The 23,370-nt window shown below is 37.4% G+C and overlaps 1 protein-coding gene across 6 annotated transcripts in view; it reads right to left on the bottom strand.

The window, feature by feature from the left end:
• The window catches only part of PER2 (period circadian regulator 2), a 50,308-nt gene that overhangs the window by 22,724 nt on the left and 4,214 nt on the right, over positions 1-23,370 (bottom strand). For 2 of the 6 annotated variants that reach the window (XM_054515875.1, XM_036388564.1), the window contains exons 2-9: positions 18,965-19,021; positions 18,033-18,096; positions 15,909-16,073; positions 6,956-7,433; positions 6,115-6,183; positions 2,855-3,009; positions 2,214-2,335; positions 424-625 (exon numbers count right to left, since the gene is read on the bottom strand). In XM_054515875.1, the coding sequence (XP_054371850.1) occupies positions 424-625; positions 2,214-2,335; positions 2,855-3,009; positions 6,115-6,183; positions 6,956-7,227 (820 nt within the window). In that variant the 5' untranslated portion in view covers positions 7,228-7,433; positions 15,909-16,073; positions 18,033-18,096; positions 18,965-19,021. Of the gene's footprint in view, positions 1-423; positions 626-2,213; positions 2,336-2,854; positions 3,010-6,114; positions 6,184-6,955; positions 7,434-15,908; positions 16,166-18,032; positions 18,097-18,964; positions 19,022-23,370 lie in introns of all 6 variants that reach the window. The other 4 variants (XM_054515877.1, XM_054515878.1, XM_054515876.1 and 1 more) reach the window with 4 other exon arrangements.

A 23,370-nucleotide genomic window follows, 5' to 3' on the forward strand; every position in this document is an offset into this window, starting at 1 on the left:
ATCAAGGTGTCCAGTATTCAAATCATAACTATTTTAAAAGGAAGGAGACAGAGCATTGTCCCCTTTACACTTGAGGAAGAGAAAATGTGAAGAAAAATTGTTTTCATTTGATTGCTAGTACAAGTGGAAAGTAAATTCACCATTCAGCATGAATTCCTACTTTGTTTTCATTCATCATCTGGCTGAAAGGGGAATGAGAACTGATAAATAATGACATTGAGAAGATTTTGAACCAAGAGACAAGTCTTGCTGATTTACAGAATAGATTTGTACACCTGGTGTTGTTCAGAGGTGTTCTAATAATGACCCTGTGCTACACCCTCAAGAAGTGATGGGGAAGGATGGAAGGACATCCAAAATCAGTATTTGCATTTGTGTGACTGCAGGAAGGTCAGAGGAGTATCTGCTGCTGAGCCCACTCACCAGCTCTATTGCAGATGTTCCATGATGGTAATCTGTATGGGGTGGTAGAAGTATAGAACACACTGACATCCTGAGGTGCCAAGAACTCCACAAATTTGGCATTTTTAAAATAGCCCCTCTTGCAGCGAAGGATAGAAGCAGCTTGATCAGAGATGTATAAAATTTTCCCAGTTATCAAAGAAACAGCTACAGCAAACATATCCTAAAAACAAAAATCTCAAATTATTTAGACTGTTTGAAACATTCTTAAGTGCAGCATATATTTCTGAAAAAATATTTAAGATATAAAAACATTAGTAAGTTCAAAATAAGAATTAAGGAAATTTAATTTTATTACAGATATTGAACACAATGAATCTGCTCATTAAGTAGACACAGAATATTTTTCAATTATGCAGTAAGAATAATACACTACTATTACTATACTAGTAAGAAGAATACACTACTATTTTTCAATTATGCAGTAAGAATAATACACTACTATTTACTGGGTTACAAGCCCTAAACATCATTGTCTACAGTTCTGTCATGCAAAATGAATTTACAAACTAAGAATTAATGACCTTCCAGCTCTATAACTTCACATTTTCCCTGTGCTTGTTATTACAGACATGATTTACACGTAAGAAATTCAGGCATTTTTGAAAGGCTGTTTGTGTTAGCTGGTCCATCCACAAAAAGTGAAAAAAGGGCTCTAAAGCACTTGGTAAAAAATAATGAGTACACAGGTGGGAAGAAGTCCCACACACTTGTATTGTTTCTCTTCCTGCCACAGAGGAGCTCCCTGCGTCACAGCCTTGAGTGCTGCACTCACAAACACTGCACAGGAACCCAAGAGCTGCCAGCAGAACACTGCTTTCACAAACAGATATTCACATTCATTGAACAATGTTTATGATATTTGGCTGAATTTCTCAGTTGTACTCTACACTTCCTATTTATTTCACCTTGTGGGCAGTCTTTACTATTCACACGTTCAACAAAACCCACCTACTTCAAGCTATGGAACATCCCCCACCATGCTCTTGTTTTAGAGAGTTCAGACTTCATATATTCAATGAGGTTGCAGCTCAAAAAAACAGTAGAAGATAGTCTAATACATTTAGATGCCATTATTTTTGAAGACTCCATAACTTATTCCTAAAATACTAATAATATGGAAATAAATATAATTTAAAAAATCATTCAGGTTATCATTTCACTGCTAGAACTCCAGTGATGGTCCTAGCTGTTCTTGTCTCTATGAGAACACAGCATCACTGGACCCCACAGAAAGCCTGCAAAGAGCAGACAAATCCCACAGGAAAGCACACAGTGACTCCAATACTTTTGTCACTCTTCAGTCACACTAACACAAAACTGGTGAAACATCAAATAACCCCTAGTTATAAGAATAAGCTGAAGTAATTCACTGTGGGCCTCAACCAAAATTTGGAAAAATTTAACTCTCCCAACTTTTGCAGCTGCACTGAAATGAAACCCAAAGATGTGTCTCAGGGCTTTGTATCACATGGACACAGGGATTTGTGACACCACCACCTCCAGGCACGAGGTACTGCTCAGAGGATCAGGGAGGTCAAACTTCTTATTTCCCACCTAACCAACAGAAACAAGTTTGTAAAATCTGAAAAGACTCAGAGTTTCTTAACATCCCCTTAGAGGCAAAAGGCAGTTTCTTCAGCTTTGTGGCCTAGCTACCAACCTTTCCCTTGTAAGAAGGAGGCATGGCTGAGAATTCCATTCCAGGAAACCTTTTCAATCCACCCTGAGACTCAGGGCAGCATACTCACCGCATTTTTCATGATGTATTCTGAGGTTATAGTCTCCACTTCTTCCACTGTGTAAGATGATACATTGAGACCAGCAGGCTGGGATTCATTAATCATCAACAACTGGTAATATTCCTCATTGGCTACATGAGAACAACAAACAATTTATAATCAAGATTATCAATAAATACCCTGCCCACAAGCAGTAAATGGCAAAAATATTTTTTGGCATAAATGCAGAAGTTGTGAAGTTGGCAGTTGGGAAATCTAGGCACTACTCCAAATACATCATTTTCCCTGGTAGAGCTTCCTCATCAGTAACTCAAACAAAAGTACACATCTTAATCTACCCATATATGAATGGTCACATATTGTAGTCTGACAGCTCAAACAGTATGAAACTGTAAATTGTTTTCAAATCAATTTTCTAACTCAACCAAACAGCAGTAAAACATCAAGTCTCTAGAGAGCTGCTTCAACTCCCAAAGGAACAAAAGTTAACAAAGCCAACAAATAGGAACAACATGGAAATATCTGGGTAGGAAGGTTTTCAGTCATAGAACAGCTCTCTTTGTAGAGCTATGTTTATTTAAACTCCTGTTTTGAAAGTTTCACTTTGGCCAGGTTGGCATTATCTAGGCAGTATCACACTTTATTATTACCTTTAACTTGTTTAATGCTTTTAAGGGCATATTTCAATGTGGTTAGGACACTGGATTTGCCTTTGACTCTCTTCTCAGAAGGAAGGTGAGCTTTCAGCTCCTGCAGTGTTTTCAGCAATTCCTTTTGTGTTTTGGCTTTAGTGGACTGCTCACTACTGTAAGATGAAAAACAAAAACCACAACATCACTTGAATGCTTGAAGTGACACATCATCCTCAGAGAAGCCCAAACATACTCTGGCACTTGTCACTGACATCAATTTCTATCACCAGCCTCATTAACTTTACCAGTACTCAGTGTCACGTTCCAGAACTTAAGGAAATTCTTATGTGACCATTTAAAATGAAAGATTTACCACCACCTGGAATGTAATTGTAAAATGGACTCTGTATGTGCAACAGTACATATGTCCAAGCACCACAGAATTTTTTTTTTCTTTGCCACAGTCCCCCTCCTCCCTTTTTAGTGGTATTTTCCTTAGTTCCTTTCAAAATCAAACTCAGAAATGTTCATGGACTCCAAAGGAGAGAAGCAGGAGGTCCATTCAACTCTTCACCTCCTGTTCAAGCAGGCTCTGTTAAGAAAGGTCCCTGAAAAGGGAATGGCAATGGGAGAGCATCAAGTTAACAAAACAAATGGAGAAATCCTTTGAATAATGTATCCCATCTAAGCATGGCAACACAATAAATAAGATGAGGAAACTCTGACTAAATTTGTAAGGGAAAGAATCAGAGGAGGCTGGAGACAGAAGCTGCATTCACAGGTCTCATGTTCAGAAGAGCTGTCTCAGTGGAGAAGGACAAACTACAGAGACTATCAATGCCAATATCAGAAAGTGTCACCTTCCTTTCCAGTTCCTGGGATCTCTCCCCATTATTGAGAGGTGCTGATACAGTCACAAAAGAAGAGAAAAGGAGGTGAGGGAAGTGGGGGAAAGGGTAGCAAAGATGGATGGCAGATGGGTAGGAAGGAGTTAAAATGATAAATCACCTTGCCTTTCACATTGGAGATTTTAAAAGCTGATCATTCACAATGATCAAGAGGATTATAGAGCTGTTCTTAAATCTTCCTGAATTTTATTTCCCTTCCAAAGGAAGGTCTTTTCTTAACACCTGATTGTCCTGGCAGGCAACCTGTAAGAAGTTACCCTGAGCACTGCTGTGGAAACAATAGTCCTGGCAACTGCACTGCCTGACTGAAGTGGCCAGAAAAGCTGCTTCAGCTGCCAAGTAATTTTCAAGAGGATTTGTGAACATTTTTCTGAGAGGTTTTAAGTGCTTGAAAAGGTAGATAAATCATCTGACAGGTGTTGGGTGTATTTCACTAAAAATGCTTGCAAAGTGACAAAGCTGTACTAGAGAATACACATTGTTCTTGATTCCATCACAGAGCACTGGGAGACACACATCATTCATTTACTCACTGGTCATTTTGTACCAAGAAATAATGGCAAGGGATCAAACAAAAGACTGTAGCACTCCCTTGGGAAACATGATGTTCATGCTGTGTATTAAAATCATGTGTACAACGTGGCTTGACAGCTTGGACTGCTGCAATCAAACAGGGCTTTGTTAACAGGGTTTCATAGAAGAACCCTTCATGCTGGCAGTAGGGAAAAAGAGAGAGGAAAGATTATGAAATAACTGAGCATACTGCTGGTTTGTACTCTCAGAGTACAGACTGCTTCATGAGAGTGGTCAGATTCTTCTGCAAGGAAAAAAAACCTTTCCAAATTAGCCTACAGCAGCAGCAAACACAGAAGATGGACATTCTTGGAAAATAAATTACACAACTCCAGAATGTTTTTCCAGAGAGCAGGAGCATCAGGCACAGCAGGCAGCCACAGGGAAGGTGTGACTTGCAGAGGACAGAATAAGCAAGTTTATAAAGATAGGAGCTTTTCATTTTGCTTTTTGTGGACAGCAAATTGGAAAGGTATCTACAGATATTAAACTGGAGTTGTTGGTTGGCACTGATACTGAATGCAAACCCCAGTAGTCTGAATCAAAGATCAAGCCTACAAAGGTAAGGAGTTTGCCAGACTACTTTAGTCTTCTCTTTGAAGATCATTCTCTAGATATCTTCAGTCTTCCATTCCCAAATGATCAGATTTTGCTCTGTAACCCTCTAGCACAGTACCTGATGGCTGGGGAGAACACACTACCATCTGAATTCTTAATTATTTCTGAGCAGAGAGTTATTAATAAAATTTAAAATTGAAACACCAAAAAAACTGTAGTAACCAAATCCTCCAAAATTTCACAGTGAAGAAAACGAAATCAATGGGAAACAAAGACTAAAAAATGACTTTGGTTTACTTTTTCACACTAAGCAACATAAAGTCTGGATCACAATTTCCAGTTGAAAATACAGAATGAAACAAAATCTCCAGGTGCATGCAAGGCAGACACAGAAAATATGGTGAACACACACCAAATGGTGCATGGGAGTAATTTGAATTTGCACTTTTCTAGGAACTGCATCAGGTAGAAACACCTTCAGGTAGGCAGATCTTAGATATGGGTCTTAACATCAACATGCTCTAGCTAGATATCTTTGATCTGCTCAGGACCAAGCTTGGACCTCCTGATCTGACTTAAAAGTTGGCTTAAAAAACGTCAACTTAGTTGACTTAGTCAACAAGTTGACTTAAAAAAAGTTGACTTAAAACAAGTGCAGCAGGGTGCTCTGAAGTGTCTAAATATGAGCCTTCAGGCTACCAGGCTCCTCAAGGCTATCAGGGACAAAAGCAGAGTTCATACAGAGGGATTCATTCCTGCAGCTGGGGTCTGTGAATCATTTAGCCTATGGAACACAGGAGAGGCAGGGGATACAGCTGCTGGACACCAGGAATAACCCAGCTCAATGGTGAATTCTGATGGTAACACACCACCAAGTTCAGGCTAAATTCTGAAGAGCAAAAGAAAAAATTCAAAGCTGCAAAAACCCCACCGTAACTAAAGCAGTATTCAAAGGGACCCACAAAAAACCAAAATTACAGAGTTAAGCTACCAAATCAAAACAAAGTAACACGACTTCAAAGGTTACCACACAACTCACATGGAACAGCAACAAAAAGCTCTAATTTAATCAAGTGGTTAATAGGAGATGCTACTGATTATGGACAGGAAGAAATCAAAGACAGGATTTCTTGTGTAATCATCCAGGTTGAGGCAAAACAAAACAAAACCCCAAAATACAACATTATTTAGTTTTCAGCATTCAGCATATGACTGAAAAATATATGCCCATTAATTTACCTGCATCCACTGCTGGACTGATTGTGTTCAGAGTTTGCAATCATCAGACTAAATGCATTTGAGCTTGAACTAGAATAAGGAAAAGAGAAAAAGATTAATATTTGAAGACCTAACAAAAAACTTGTTCATTGTAGCTTTTTATTTTCCTATTAATGACTCAAAAAAAAAAAAAAACCAAAAACAAAAACAAAACAAAAAAAAAACCCACCAAAAAAACCCAACAAAAAACACCCCAGCACAAAAACCCCAAAATCCCAACCCCAAATTTTAAAAGCCTCTGCATGGTACAACAAATGGGCACTAAAGCTGCAAATATTTATCTAAGCAGCACAGAACAGCTTGAGTGGGAAAGGACCCATAAGGATCCCTGACTCCCAACACCCTGGTCTCACAGGACTACTAAAGAGATGGTTTTTAACATGGCTTTGCTCTGTCCAGTAAACTACTACTGGAAATATTATTTTAATATTAAATATTTTAATATTAATATTTTAATATATCATAGTTGCACCCTCACACATAAGAATTAACTGACAGGTTTTGACATACAATTACAGAAGTCGGTTTACAAGAAAATAAATAAATAAATAAGGCAAGTTAAACACTCAGTGATGAGAAGAAAGATGCAAATTATGCTGGCAATGCAAACACCAACACCAGAGATCTTTTCTTTAAGATTTATACTACATAATTTACACCACATGAGAGTACAACTTAAGCAGCACACTCAGCTCCCTGCTGAAGAGGCTTTCTACCTTAGTTATTCAGAAATATTGATTCAAATGTAAATAGTCTTTAGGGGCAAAAATAAAAGTGAAATGTATTTAATAAGAGCTACTACCTTTTATGACAGTCTGAAGATTCCATGAGCATTGCTGAATCCTTCCCATTTTCATCAGATTCATGACCATGAGAGTCATGCCCACTTGAATAGTTTTCATTTGTGTCATTGCCACTGGAGTCATTGCCACTGGAGTCATTGCCACTGGAGCCACTGCTCATTTCAATATCTTCCTGAAGAACTTCATGGGGGTGTTCAGGCTTTGCTTGAATTTCTGAGTCTTCAGCAATCATCTGGCTGTGCTCAGTGGGAAGTCCAGAATAGTCACTCATCTTGAGCTGCTCTTTTAAGGAGAAGGATGGAGAAAGGTTTCCACTGATGCCAGGGTTCTGCTCCTCAGTGCTAGAGGAGAACCCCCAGAACTTGACAGAGTCCGTGGGACACTCATCAGAAACACTGCCAAGACCAAGAGCAAATCAAGCCATATTCAGAATTTTCCCTCTGTATAAACTCTGTTTGGAAGTACAGATGCACAGATCTGAGGAGGAAGGGAAGGAAGAAAAAAAAAATTATTTTCTTGTTTGTTTTGCTGACAAACAGGAATTTGCACTGACTGAAGAAAGTAAAAAATGACATGCATGGTTAATATATTCAGCATTTGCATGGTGAAATGTTTCAGTTAAATTGAAAAAATCTCATGATGTTTTATCATGAAAAAGATATTTATTTTTTAGTAAAAACCCACACATAAGCAAGTAAGCTGAAGGGAAACATGGAAAAACTCCTGAAAAGATCACATATTCCCTTGTTTTCTATTTTCTTACTTAATACTTGTCAGTATTGCTGCCTAGATTTGGATTATAACTATTATGATTTTCAGTGAAGCCATTCCACTGCCTTTCAGTTTACCTTGATAATGGAAAAAAACCTCTATTCAGACATCAGAGCATTGCTTATTTGCTGTGGAGGTGATTTGGGTTGGTCTCCTGTTTTATATTGGGGTTTGTTTCTTTTAAGATCAGTTGGGAAGGAACACTACTGAACTCTTCATTTCTTTCTTTATACAACAGCCATGTAGGTGAGCACACAGAGCATGCAGCAGGAACAGGGAAACTAAACACACAAACACACCTAATCACCACCACCAAAAACTCTAAGGCATGAATAACCCTGAGAAGAATTTTATCTACTAATTACTACTAATTTGGGGAGTATGATAAAAATTGCTTGGAAAAAGAAGGTTAAAACAAAAACCACCCCATAGCCCTGCTTTTAAACCAAATTCTGATGCACCAGGCTCAACAATCAGAGCGTATACAGAGGTGAATCAAGGGCAGGCCAATATTGAAGGATCATCAAAAGAGAAGTACTGGAGAGCAGTTCAAGTTTATTTATCTTTTAAAAAGATCATATTTAATCTGACTCACATCCTCATCCATTTCAGCAACTCAGAGACAAGAGTGTAAAACTATGAACTAAGATTCTTTGTTGAGAGCCTCTGTAGTTTTCAAGACAACAGAACCATGTATGTTCCTTCCTCTTTGTTCCTTTAAAATATTCACCATTACAATTATTAACTAAGAAACCATTGACAGGAATGACAGCGAATAAAAAAAAATAACAACCAAGTTTTGTTCATATTAACTACAGCAGTTTTGTCTTAAACACAAATAAATAAATATTTAGGTATTTAAGAAAAGACTGTAATGGAAAACATTCACAACAGTAATTTAAAACACACCATGATTCAACTCCCTCCAAAGCAACACCACATGGAAGCTATTTTCTTACCCTTCTAATTGATGTTTTTCCAGGCATTTCACATTTTTTTTGCATTTTCCAGAAAACACTACTTGTCTCCTCATTTGGTCAAAATAATATGCAATATATCTGCTTTCATTTAAAAGTATAGTTTAAGGACATTTGCTTAAGCTATCAGTAATGGTATAAAGATATAAATAATTCTCTTTCCTTATGAGTATATTCACAAGTGAATTATAGGTGAATAATTATAGGTGTATATAATTCACAAGTGAATTATATTATTAGAATTCACTTGAAAAATTATATATATTACATTGTATATAATATATATTATATAACATATTATCTATTATATTTTATATATTATATATTGTATATTTTTCTAAGTGAATTATTATATTATAATTATATTATTAGAATTCAGTTAGAAAAATGCCTTTATGCCTATCTTATATATAATATACGTAATATATCTATAATATTTTATATATTATATTATAGATTATGTATTTTTTAAGTGAATTATATTATTATAATTAATTATTATATTATTAGAATTCAGTTAGAAAAATGCCTTTATGCCTATCTTATATATAATATATGTAATATATCTATAATATTTTATATATTATATTATAGATTAAGTATTTTTAAAGTGAATTATATTATTATAATTAATTATTATATTATTAGAATTCACTTAGAAAAATGCCTTTATGCCTATCTTATATATAATATATGTAATATATCTATAATATTTTATATATTATATTATAGATTATGTATTTTTAAAGTGAATTATATTATTATAATTAATTATTATATTATTAGAATTCAGTTAGAAAAATGCCTTTATGCCTATCTTATATATAATATATGTAATATATCTATAATATTCTATATATTATATTATATTATATTATATCATATTATATTATAGATTATGTATTTTTTAAGTGAATTATATTATTAGAATTCAGTTAGAAAAATGCCTTTATGCCTATCTTATATATAATATATGTAATATATCTATAATATTTTATATATTATATTATAGATTATGTATTTTTAAAGTGAATTATATTATTATAATTAATTATTATATTATTAGAATTCACTTAGAAAAATGCCTTTATGCCTATCTTATATATATGTAATATACCTATAATATTTTATATATTATATTATAGATTATGTATTTTTCTAAGTGAATTATATTATTATAATTAATAATTATATTATTAGAATTCAGCTGGAAAAATGCCTTTATGCCTATCTTATATATAATATATGCAATATATCTATAATATTTTATATATTATATTATAGATTATGTATTTTTTAAGTGAATTATATTATTAATTATTATATTATTAGAATTCACTTAGAAAAATGCCTTTATGCCTATCTTATATATAATATATGTAATATATCTATAATATTTTATATATTATATTATAGATTATGTATTTTTAAAGTGAATTATATCATTATAATTAATAATTATATTATTAGAATTCACTTAGAAAAATGCCTTTCAGTAGAATAAAATATATTGTTTCCTTCTGCAGGTATTCCCTTCAGGTATTTTAATGCAGATAAAACAGACCTCCTGTGATGCTGCTATATCCAGGCACTGAATCACCCCTCAGGAGCTCTGACAGTTTTTTCCTGGACTAAGGGTAACCACTCGTGTCTTGAGAATTACATAACCAGAGCATGCGATAAAAGATATTTACTCTGAGCTGAAACGGCAGCATGATGTCACGATGGCACATTCTCTGGTGGCCAATGATTAACCGGGTCAGATAGTTCAGCTCTGATCTAATCTGGGTGCCACAAGGAGCTGACACTTGCCCTGCCCTCTGGGGACACTGAGAGAAGCTCTGGGTGTCCCAGCAGTGCCACAGCTGAGCTCAGCCTGCCTGGCTATGACAGGGACCAAAGGCAGCCCCGAGAGCCAGCATGGAATGTGGCACAGGAATTCCTGCACGGACAAACCTCTGGTGCTGCACAGACAGGAGTGCTCGAGAAATGTGTCAGGTTAAGCTCTTTTCTGCCCCAGAGATGGGGCAACTGAGAGGCATTTTATACGCTTTTATTCCATTTTCAGTCTCATGGGAAGGGTGAAACAATACAGATGTTATAATTCATGCCATCACAAGCAGAATTCAACTACTTCTTAATTACAATACACTATAAGCTTCTCTTGGCCTATCAGCTTTAGCCACACCATGCTATAAATGTCTTAAAGCCAATCATCTAAAATTACTTCTCATGAGTCCTACTCCAATGCATCTTTGATAGTTCTATTTGTGAAAAATGCGTATTCATGATTGGCTTTTTGCAAATATTAAAATGAATATTATATGTGTTATGTTAGAAAGTTATGCTGCATTAATTTTATTAAGTAGTGTGTTAAACATAGTTTTAGGTTATAACATAATGTTAAAATAGAAACGATGCTATGTAAGATACTTTTTTAAATAAAGGACTTGCACCAGATAGCAGCCACAGGACACCTGAATCTTTCAGAGAAAGAGAATTTATTGCCCCATTATCAAAACAAACTTCTTCCTGCCTGCTCAGTCCTGAGGACACCTTAGGATTAAGGGCTAGAAGCTGACACTGCCCAGACAGAATCCTGTGTTGGAATGGAATTTATGCATCATGGATGAGGTGTATGAATATACAACAGGCTGTTGATTTTAAGGGTTAATTCTCTGTTAACGTGGGTCCTCTCTTGGGCTTATGTTGCCCAGAAAAAGGCACCCAGACTGTCCATAACTCTTTGTTTTTATTGTCTCATATTGTCCTAATCCAAATTGTCCAAATTATTATTACTCTAATTATATTAGTATTTTTATAACCATTTCATTACTATTAAACTTTTAAAATGTTGCAAACAAGTGATTGGCGTTTTTCACATATTTCCCTAAAGTACTTTGTTTTATTTGTAAGGCCATCTTGTAGGATTCTCTACAAATTCATTTCACACCTAAATGTGCTGATCCATTTGCACCCAGGGGATGCTCTTCCCCCTGCTGTGTAAATCAGAGCATATCTGCTTAAATAACTGCAACCACTGTCCAAAGCCACTGCCCAGTGTCATTGATCCTGTTATTTCTCAGAGGACACCCAGGCTGTAAATCTCGATGGAGAGTTCCATGAGTGAAGGCAATTAACGGTAATTAACCCCATCACAGTTCAAATGAAGCTTTAAGAAAAAATGCACTCACAGCATCACCTTAAAGGAGGCCTAAGGTGTACAAATATAAGGCAAGATCTACAATTTCTCATCCTATAGTCTGTACCAAACTTTGGAGTTTCTTCCTGTTTTCCTGACAAAATGCTACTTACTTAGAAAGAGCTTTAGATACATGAGAAAAAAAATATTGCCATAATCAAAACACCACTGTATCTGTTAGGAAATTATGTTTTCTTTAGAGATACGGGAAAAGAGCTCTCACAAATCAAAAAACTAAAAAAAACCCCAACTTTGGGCTGCTATATTTACTCCTATAAAGGAAACTATGTAAATCACTACTGATGGGTTTATAAGCACGAACTACCAAAGACAGAGTCTCAGAATAGCCCTAAATTTTCTGAAGGTAATTAGCCCAATATAGCAGTAATGCAGTAAAATTGTGCTATTTATAGGAAGAGCAATGATTGTGCCACAGCTTTCCTCCTCTGATGCAAATATTTTGGTTTTTACTCTTTAGGCACAAGAAACCTCTTCTCCTGAATTCTGATGCCAGAGAGGATTACATGTGCTGTAGTATTTCCAGCCATAAGAATTGTTCACAAATACTTCTTTGACACGACCTTTCCTTGGAAAATTATTTTCCCAAAGTATTTTTTGTCATCTTTGGAAGTCTAAGAGGCAATGAAAATGTGCCATAGCTAGCATGTAGAGTCTTACAGTTTGAAATTCTGAGTTGTTAAACCACTGGTGAATAATTTTTTCCACCTCCAAATATCATCTATTGTCTCATCTCCTCCCTTCTTTCCATGACACCCAGGCTAGCTTCTGCCAGGTATTTGTAGGAAACTTCAGCAGTGTTTCCTTAGGTGGGAGAGAATTGTTCCCAAAATAAATAAATAAATAAATCTGTATGCTATCCAATAACTTTTGAGGAATTTCCTGTAATTCCTGAAACAAGAGTTGATGGATTCAGTGACAGTCAAGCTTTCAGGGTTTTAAAAAACATTTTTATTTTAAGCAATGAGTACAAACTAAGAGAGTTACCAACATAAAAGAAATAGATACTGACCCTTAGGAGACACTATGTGAATTTTTTTCCTCTTGATACCTGGCAGAAATTTGTGTCAAGAAGCAATTCAGTCGTGTTACTTCTGGTTCTAACTAACAACATGCCAGAACTTCTGCAGCTTTGTCCACACCTAATAACTACATTATAGTGACTACAATTTGGATCACAAAGACAATCAAACCAGAAAAAAAAAAAAAAAAACAAAATAAAAAGAGTATTTGAGTAATGGAGAAAACATAAGTTTGTCCATATCTTTAAAGGTATGTTTCAAAAAGAACTGGCTCAGCATGAGCTGGAATGGTTTTCTTAGCCAAGACTGGAAGATTAACGTCACTGAAAGTCAGTCTTGCACAAAATTTCTTCAGTTTCAAAATCTTAAAAGCCTCAGTGCCAGAGGCACATAGCAGAGTAAGGAATACAGGAAGAGTGAAGAGGAAGGAACAAGAAAAATATTATTATAAACTTGTAAGAGCTTCTGCAGAAAGGGAAGCCTTTCTAAAACAAGACTTTACCTCTTTGAGAGAATGTTGGTGCTTTTTTAATTTATAATGTGATGTTAATATATGCCCTAACTTTGGAGACATGGTCTTAGAAGAGACAGGAGTAATTGTGCAAAAAGCTCAGGCTGGCAATAACCCTCCACCACGCTCTGCAATGTAGATAAGAAGAGATGCAGCTGGCCAGACTTCAGTGGGAGCACAGAAAGGCATTTAAGTGGAACATCTGCATGCAGACACCAGCACTGTGTGAACACTTCAGGAGCACAGACGGTCAGACAGCACAGAGAGATTAATTATCTTTGAAACTAATCTCAGGGAAAATGACATAATAAATTGCACATATTCATCCCACTCATATGCTTGAATAAATGCCCAATCACTAACCAAACAACACTGGAAGGCAAAAGCTTGCATGTTTTCCCAGTGTGAGGTTCTCTCTTGTTACCAGTTTGAGGAAGGTAATTACATCCCATATCGAGTTCAGGAAGATCTCAACATGGAAACACAAAGAGCTCTTTTAGGTTTCATATCAAAAGAAGCCAGGTTTTTCTTTCTTTTCTGCTTCACCTTCTAAACTTTTAAGGGATGTCTATTTTGACTCTATAAATAAAAACGTTTATAAAATTAAACTGGCACCAGCTAAGCTTAATTTTACAGCAACTGGCTCACAAAAACCCATTCTACTGCCTCTGGCAAAGACTAGAGCTCTCTAAGATCCTGATGCAGTGTGTGAAAGGTACCATAATTCCACTGAGCACTAAGGACAAATGCAGGCATTGATTTGCCAGGTTAGATATGCAGCAAAGGTCTTCTGGTTATTCATTACCTACAGTTGCTCCTTTATTCTGCAGTAAGACAAAGGAAACAGCCTGAACTTGAGCATGGCCAAAAAAACCACACCAAAATATGTATGGACAAATGCTGAAAGAAGTCATTGAGCTTGTTTTTGAAAAACACCCTTAAGAAGGGTTGTAGAGCACCAAGGAGGCAGATTTCTTCTGAAACAATAACTTTTAACCCAAAAATCTTGTTTCAGCAGAGATCTGGTTATATTCAGAGAACATTTTCCAGATTTCCTTTCACACAAAAACGATCATGTTTAGTACTGCTATATAAAGGGAACTAACTGGTATATAAAGGAAACTAACAATCCAGAGTCAAAATTATCCAATTCAGGAACTGAGGAAGAGGCAAACATCTCATGATTTGAGTCTAAATTCACAACTACTATCAACTTAGTCCAAATATTCCCAAAAAAGCAAGAACCAAACTACATTTTATGCCTAAAGGCATGTAAATATTCAGGTACTCTTAACTGTCCTAGAACCTATAGAGACATTCCTAATGGTCAGGTTTAAATTTTACTGAAGATCTTGTCAACAACAAGGGCTTCCAAATGTCTTCTGGATTTTTGCTTTGCAAAATGATAACAGTTTTCTTATTTAGATGACAAAAAACTAGCAAGGGTTTAGTCAGATCATGCAATTCTAGATATGATTGAAAATTAACATCTACAATGAATGCATTCTCTCTGTGCAATTAGACAATAATTAAATGCTTGGGAGTCAGAAAACGTTAAGAAAAAAATGTTGGAAAACAAGCAATAATCCAAGAAATGACTTGTTCAACTGTGCAACTTCAGCATTGAGAGCTTTGTGTTTTCCTGGCAAGAACAATGAACTGAATACCTTCACTAGGACTTTTCTAGGAAGGGGGGAAAGAAAAGATGGCAATATTCTCAGATTATAGGAAACCATAAGAAAGATGCTCAGTAATTTCTTGCAAGATTTTTTTAGTTAAAAAAAGAAGGGGAACTTTTTTACTAGATTACTCACTCCAAGTAATCAGGAACAAGTTTTGCTCTTTTTTTAAACAAGCAATGAGATGTTAATGTCGGTAAAATTATCAACATCTAGTATACCACAAAGGCTCCCATAAAATCTGAATTTCACAATATTCATTTCACAACTTTTTGATCAGGATTCACCTTTCAGCTCAAGAAAATCCTGAACACAAGCCTCTTATTTGTCTTATAAGGGTCATCTTCATTAACCACTGCTTTCAGCTGCCACTTTACAAAGGGAACTGATCAGGACACAGCCTTGTTCCAGACCCATCCGAGTGCCACCCTGAATTTATAGCAGCACCTACACAGGAAGAAGTCAGCATCAGATCAGGGCCCTGGCATCCACAGTGAGGATGCTTCCAACCAGATTGTTTCCTTGCTGAAGCAACTCAGACCTAAATTTAAGAATAAGTATGGTTTAAGGCTAAAAAATGTTTTTGCTTAAAATAAGGTAACTCCCCATTATACCCAAACTACTGCTCTGAATGAGTACATAGATATGACTGAAGCCTCAGTTTAAAGATAACAAACACAGAACAATATATTTTCTGCATAAGCTTTAGAGGAGCAGGAGGGGAAGCATCTTTCTACTAGCATGAATCATAATAATGATGTGTGTTTCTTACCTGTTTTTTCTACAGGTGAAAAGGTGGCAAAAGTGTTTATCAAGCTCCCTCCCAGCTAGCATCAAAAGCATGAGGTGCCTAGGTCCAGAGTCTGCCACATGCATTTAATTCTTGTCTCATCCTCTTCTACTGGAAATCTTTGACCATTACAGAGTCCGGACACCTCTATAACTATAAAATATAAAAGAAATACCTGGGCCCCCCAACAGTGTCCTCTTCAAACAGATACCAGAGAGATGCTCACAGCTATGTCACTCCTATGCAGATAAATGTTGGTTAAACATGAAACTGTCATACAGCAGAGGAAGAAGACACAAATTTGCATTTTAAACACTTTTGCTCTGAAATAAGGTCTTAAAGAGTTTTCAAGTAATAGCATGTTCTGCACTAGCTAAAATAACCCTTAGGATTCACAATTAGAATGGTATCACAGTGTGTACAGTCTGCATGGGCTGACACAGCCACTGGGAACACGGGGTTGGCCTCCCCAGCAGGGCACAGAGCCACATGCCTGATGTGGTCTGGTCAGCAGGAGCTCCAAGTGCTCATCAAGTTTGGCTGCAATATCATTTTATGGTTCTCTGTCACAGTAGGATGGGTAAGAGCAGTAAAGATTTTACCAGGCAGTTATCAAATTTCATTTCACACAATGATTGAGATCAAAAGAGCCTTCTGGAGGTTCCTTGCCCAACTCCCTGCTCAGGCACAGTCACCTAGGAGCAGGCTGCTCAGCACCAACAGATGGCTTTTGGCTATCTCCAAAAATGGGTATTCCATAGCCTCTCTGGGAAATCTGTTCCAGTGCTCACTCCCTCTCACAGTAAAAAAACCTGTTTATTTATGGTCAGAAGTCTGTACTAACAGACTCCATTAACATTATTATTCTTCCTAATACAAAGTTTCTCAAGAGAGACACTGGGAATTTCAATGAAAAACAAAAAAAAAACTGAAAATTTTTCTAGGAAATCTAGGAAACTAAGTCTGCTGGTGCATGCCACTGCCATGTGGCACAAATAAATGGTAGAATAAAACTCAAAAGACCAACATTTGTGTGGCAGACAATTACATCATTTTAAGTGCTTCATCTGAATACGCAGAAGAAATGTTTGGAACAGTGTTCAAATCCCAAGCTAAGCACTCTGGAAGGCAGCCCATGCTAGCAAGCCTTAATTTAACATGCTGCAAACTGTTACAACTGTTGAAAGTACACTTGTGCTGGCCAGACTAAAGGAACAATTTATTCACAACATTCCGTCCTGCGTGACGTTGTGAAGCCGGTACAAGTTCTAAAATACTCAAATTATGATAGAAATCTGTATGCACTGGCTCTTGAAATGCTTTGCTCTTGTTTTTATCATAAACTGATAATACAGGATTTAAATTATAGGCTTTATCTCTGACCAGGAGAAGCATTAGAAATCGCTGTAGCCAGAACTACTTGCAGATTTCACAGTTTTTAGCCTGAACATTGAAAATGTGGAACGTTCTTTCAGCACCAGTTGAATCCTTGTTTAAAGACAGCTCTTGCAATTCCTTTACACTAACTCAACTCCCTGTAAAATTTCAATTAAAAAAAGTTTAAAAGGTTTTCCAAAGTCTAAGTTTGAAGATATACTCACAGTGGCACAGCATGTACCATTTTAATTGTGTATCACATTGGTTTCATGTATTTAACACATGTAAGACATTAAAACATCAAGAAAAATAGTCCTTGTAAACTACTAAAAATTCTCATGATAAGCCATTCTGCAATTTAATGGAAAGTAAGGCAAATCTACACCAAAAGGATTTTTATCAGAAACAAAATGCCTGGTTTGAATGACTTGTACTTAAACAGTCTGAACAGAATTAGAGGCAGCCTCTTTCACCTGTTTTCTATTATTTTTCAGAGGAAATGTACAGGTGATTGAGTATGCCCAAGTCCCAAAACACTAAAAGACTTCATCTACAGATGGCATCTCCAGTAAAGTGTTTTCCACAGAAGGAAATCTAATTTGTTCAGTTCCCAAGCAAGACAGAACTTGTGACATTTCCTCATTTCCTTCCACACTGACATAACTCTATTCTAAGCACAGAAGACTTCAGATACTAGAAAGGAGTGAAAACCCTGCTGTAGGAACACACCTGTGATATGGGAGGCAAACCAAGCTGAACCAGCTTCACTTTCTGCAGAGAGCTGAAGTCACACCTGCAGCATTGAAAAGAGTCAGCTGTTAGAACCCATTCAGATCACATTTTCCAACCACAGAAAAACAGGATTGTTCGGGTTTTTTCCTCAATCATTTAGACTGAACAGACATTGTAGTGCTAATCCTCAAAATCTCAGTTACAATTCCATCTGTACTGCAATATCACAGTACTATCCACATCATCTGTCTTGCCTGTCTGGGGCCAGTACTGGGGCATCATCAGATCACATTTAATGAAAGCACATTATAAATTTTCTTCACATCACAGATTACATTCCTCCACCATACTCCTTTAATTATATTTCGGTTTTTTGCTCCAATAACAGTCAACTTGTCTTTATTTTCAAAACAGAGCACAACTGACCAAAAAATAATGTTGGAAGCTATGATTTGCTTTTTTAAATTCAAGTTTAGGAGGATAATATTTTCCCTTTTCTTCCTGAGCTATCATCCTAACTATCTAAGTAACAGTAGGTACTGGTTTTCTGGACCCCAAAATTTCCTCATAATTGAAAGCTCCTTACCACAAGAGTAATCAAAAAAAAATGGAAGCTATTTTTAATAAACACCTGCACAAACAATGCAGATGCAGCACTTGATACTGACACTACACTAAATTCCAGTTTCATAAAGATTTAGAGAAGCCACAACATTTCCATGTACTTCATGACTTGTGCAACAGGTCTTTGGAAATGTAAAGCCCTGAAGATCTCTATTTTTGGGTGTTCTGACACCACATTTTAAAGGAAGTACACAAAAGAGCAATATCAAAACCACAGAGACACCTCCCATCCTCCCCAGTTCAGAGTCATTAAGAAAGAACTGATATCACAAACCACTTTCTTGGGTACAGCATCAAACACTCACCTCAATGAATGTACTAATCATGGTCTTTCCAAATCTCAAAGTGTCATCAATATATTCCTATTAAAAAAAGAAAAAAGAATATCAGGTTTTGTAAGCAACATATATTTTTTTTATAAAAGATAAATCCATTTCATAATGCAACAGAAGTCAAATCATGCAAAATATGTCTTCCACAAGTGAAGAACTATTATAAAGACTACAAATACAAGAGGAGAGGAGATGAAATCAAATTTTACTGATAAAGGTATTTATTATTGTAACCTAACTTCTAAATTGATTCCTTGAGCAATGCCCAGAATCATTACCCACTGAAGTCTGTTCCCTTTATAAATGTAAGAAACCAGCCCAAATTCTCACTTCTGCCAGACCAGAAATAAAGCTCACTCTACCCTTTCAGGTAAGTATTCCTTGTGCTGTTAAACCCACCACCTGTGCTCAAGACTCCACAGTGAATCTGAACTGATCATCCCTGAGAACAAATAGAAACTGTCTCTCAAATTTGTTCTTTCACCTTGAATAACAGGTGAAAGAAGGAGCCAACTTTAATTGCCAACAAGTTGGGTATTTACTATTAAAAAAAAAAAAGCAGCCTGTGCTGAGACATCTAGAGACACAAACACCATCTCCTTCACTTGTCCCATGCTGATTTCTAGACATCCTTCTTTCCAGCTTCCAGTCTTAAAAAAGGTGCCTTCTTAAAGGTATGTAAAATTATTTGTATGCAGTGTGAAGTTTAAAAAACACCTTATTTCCTTTGTAACCAGAAAATGCCACTGTCTTCCCAAGTGGAACTGGAGAGACAATTAAGCACAACATCAATAATCAGAACTCTAAATTAGCATGCCAATTCTTGCTCCTTTTGAAAAAAATGAGAAAAATTATACATTTGAGATTGCCAAGTGGTGTCACAGAAAAGAGAGAAAAATAATGTCCCACCAGTCATATATTTCACCTTTATTCTAGCTGAAACTAGATTTAAAAATATCTCAATACCCTAGATCAACTTTAGTATTTGCTGACATCTCCATCAAGCAGTATATTTGCATATCTACTACTCCTCTCCTTTAAGAAAAGGACATACTTTCACCACATTGACTGTAGTTCCAGGCTAATGCTGCCCTTCAGACATTGCTGTGGTTCACAGCCTGTTCAAAATTTCAGCCAGAATCAAAGTCCCCTTCTGGAAGATGCTGTGCCAAATAAATTCTTGTCCCCTTCACATGAATAATCCACTCCAAAAAGTGCAGCAACCTAACAAACACCATGTACTTGTCCTAGGAGTTGGATGTATTAGTACTGAAATGAGAGCTCAAGTCACAGGAGAACCATGGCAGAGATGTAACTGGAATCAAGTAAGGGCTTTTATACACTGAAGATCTTTGTACAATTAAAGAAACCAAGCAGAAACATAAAAGTACATGTAATAAGGTCAAGCACAAAAACTGTACTAAGATACAAAAGCTGCAAGGAATAAGGAGGATAGGAAGAAAAAAGACAAGTACTAGACATCCTCACCACTTCATCTTGTCTCCCTAAGCTTCAATTACAATCAATTGCAGGTGTTATTTAACAGTGAATTGCCTCTGTTTCAGGACAGGATGTTAGAAAGGCAATGCAGCTTCGGTTCTACTTTTTAAAAGTCAGTTCTACTTTTAAAAAAAAAGCCATCTACACCAAGAAATCTCTGCCCATCTCTAACTATTCTACCTATAAGAAAAATCAAGTGTTAAGAATTCCATGGTATGCTCAAAAACAGGTGGAAGCAAAACTAAAGTCTTTCCCAGACATTTTGGCATACAGATGGATTTTCTTTCCCACCACCAAATCCTGTCAGGATCAACACTGCTACTGCTTGTACAGAACTTCTGCAGCCTGCTCACACCATATGCAGAATCTCCTCATCCTCTTGCCCAAGAAATGCCTTCTGTGTATTTCAGTCCACTCATGTAAACCACATGTTGAGTCACTACTCCTTCAGCATCCTCAATAACATTTTCCTTCCTATTGGGAGAAAATTAAGGAAATCATGGAAAATTAAGAAAATTAAGGAAAAATGAAATCCATATTCTATGCTTATATATGTTGAGGAAGGTAAATTTAGCCTCACCTCTGATTGTGTTCTACAAGCAAAGTTGCCTACCAAAAAACATCAGAGAACTCATAAGGCTCCTCTAGGACTATCACACACTACTTCAGCAGCAGATCCCCAGCAGCTGAGAACATCTGTACAAAAACTTCTTGACTTTACAAAAGCTTTCACACACACAAATTCTCCTAATCTCCCTTTCATACATGGATAAGCAGGAAAACTTCAGAACACAGCTGGGCAGCTCACTGAAACTCAGTGCATTGCTGCTGTCCCTCAGGAACTCCTCACAAGGGACAGGACCAAGTCAGAGGATTCCCTACTGGTGCAAGCCCAGTGCAGCTGTGAGAAATGAAACCCTGGAGATGAGAGCTCTTTTTCGGAGTAGTAATTCCTAGTTGATGTTAATGAAGTTGATAGGGTCTTAATTGAAGTGTTGGTCTGTTGTTAAATATTGAATGTTAGAGTTCTAGGACTTGCCTTTAGTTGCCACTGTTAAGTGTTACTATTTTACCCTGTATTTTTATCCCTTTCCCTCATACTCTGTATTTGTAGCCCTCCTCAGCCCGGATTTGTATCCCTCCCTGTAGGGAACCACTTCCCCTGCTCCCAGAAGGACTTGCACCCGGACTGAATTTAAATGAGAGGCTGTGAGAACTATATGAACCCTCTCAAAACAAGAAACCAGCACATCAAATATGATTTTAACCCAGCAGAACCACACTAAATCACCCACCCTTGACCAGATCCAGGTTCCGTTCTGCCCCCATAATAGCTTTTATTTTAATTTTTAAAATTTTAATAGTACTCAGCTTGGAGGATACCCCTAAGCTATGGGCCAACACTGTCTTCCTAAGGACTCTGGTGAGGAGGGAAGCCTCAGCTTTGCCGAGAGACAAAGCTGCACTCCTCCTCCTCCTCCTCGTCCTCGTCCTGTGGGAGCAGCAGCGGCGTGCGCGACCCCTCGGGTTCCCCACCCAGAGCTGTCTTTAATAAAGGCCTTTTTAAAGGAGCTGCTCTCCTGGCCCTGTTTGTCACAGCTACAGCCATTCAAAGCCCCCATGTACACTGGAAGGTACCCCCAGAACACAGAGCAGAGGCCCAGAGCCTGCCGTGTCCTGTCAGAACTCAGTGCATCCCTCTGGGTGTCCGGAGCTGCTGGGACCCCTGCCAGGGGCTCAGAGACCCTGGCACACAGCCCAGAACACCTGGGGGTTTGATTATGACCTGTGGAGCAAATTACCAGCTGTGGATGAAGACCTGAAAGCCACAGAAGTTTAAATAGTGTAATAATAAAATTATCACTGGGTGAAGGGGTGGATTTTGGGGTTTTTAGAATGGGGGTTTTGGGGACAAGATGGAGGGACTTGGGCATGTCCAGCCTTTCTTCTTCTTCTCTATCTCCATCTTCTGCTGTGATGTTGGCACTTTTGGATTGGTCTAGAGTAGAAGCTCACTGTCTAACACAGGTGATAGGTATAGGACAGCAATTGTAAACATGTTATCTGTAGTTTGTAGTATAAAGAGATAACAGCGCCCCGGGGGCGGGCAGAGCGCCGCTGTCTGTCCTGCTGAGCAGACCTTGGCTGGACAGGAGAAAAATTTTTATAGATAAGATACAATAAACAACTCTGAGACGGAGAACTGAAGAACTCCGACTCATTCTTCGAACGTGCAGGCCGAAACAGAGACTTTTCCCGTGTCTCGGGGCTGCAATAAACAGCAATCCCGAGAGCCCCCAGCGGCGCTGGCAGCAGGGTGCGAGCAGGCTGCCCGAGCGTGCCTGCCGATGTGCTAAAGCCACTTAGAGCAGCACAGCCCGGCGCGGCCACCAGGCATGCGGGGTCCCATGTGTTCGCTGCTGCCTACGGCACACAGAACGGGCTCAGAGGCACTGCAGGCATCTCCACTCGCTCGACACACACTCCAGTCCCACCCTTCTGGTCTTCTCTGCCACACTATTTCACAAAGCAGCCCGGGGATGCAAGAAATCCCAGCAAGAGATAGCAAACCTATCACCCTCTGAACTGAGGTTTTGACTCTACCTTCTCTTTTCCAATGTACTTTAAACATACCTGTGAAAAGTGTATATCATATGGCTCTATGCAGATATTTACTATATGTATTTTGATAAACGTAGTCTTGTAATTAAAAGGTAACTTTTGTAGTTAAAATAAGAACTATGTTAGTGGGATTTTTTTAAAGAAAGGAATGAGGCACTTGCACCAGAGAGCAGCCCCAGGACACTTAAATCTAAAAGAATTTATTGCCCTCTTATCAGAAGAAACAAATTCTTCCTGCGTCAAAGGTGCTGTTAGGA

Source organism: Molothrus ater, chromosome 10 (assembly GCF_012460135.2).
Source record: "Molothrus ater isolate BHLD 08-10-18 breed brown headed cowbird chromosome 10, BPBGC_Mater_1.1, whole genome shotgun sequence".
Taxonomy (NCBI): Eukaryota; Metazoa; Chordata; class Aves; order Passeriformes; family Icteridae; genus Molothrus; species Molothrus ater.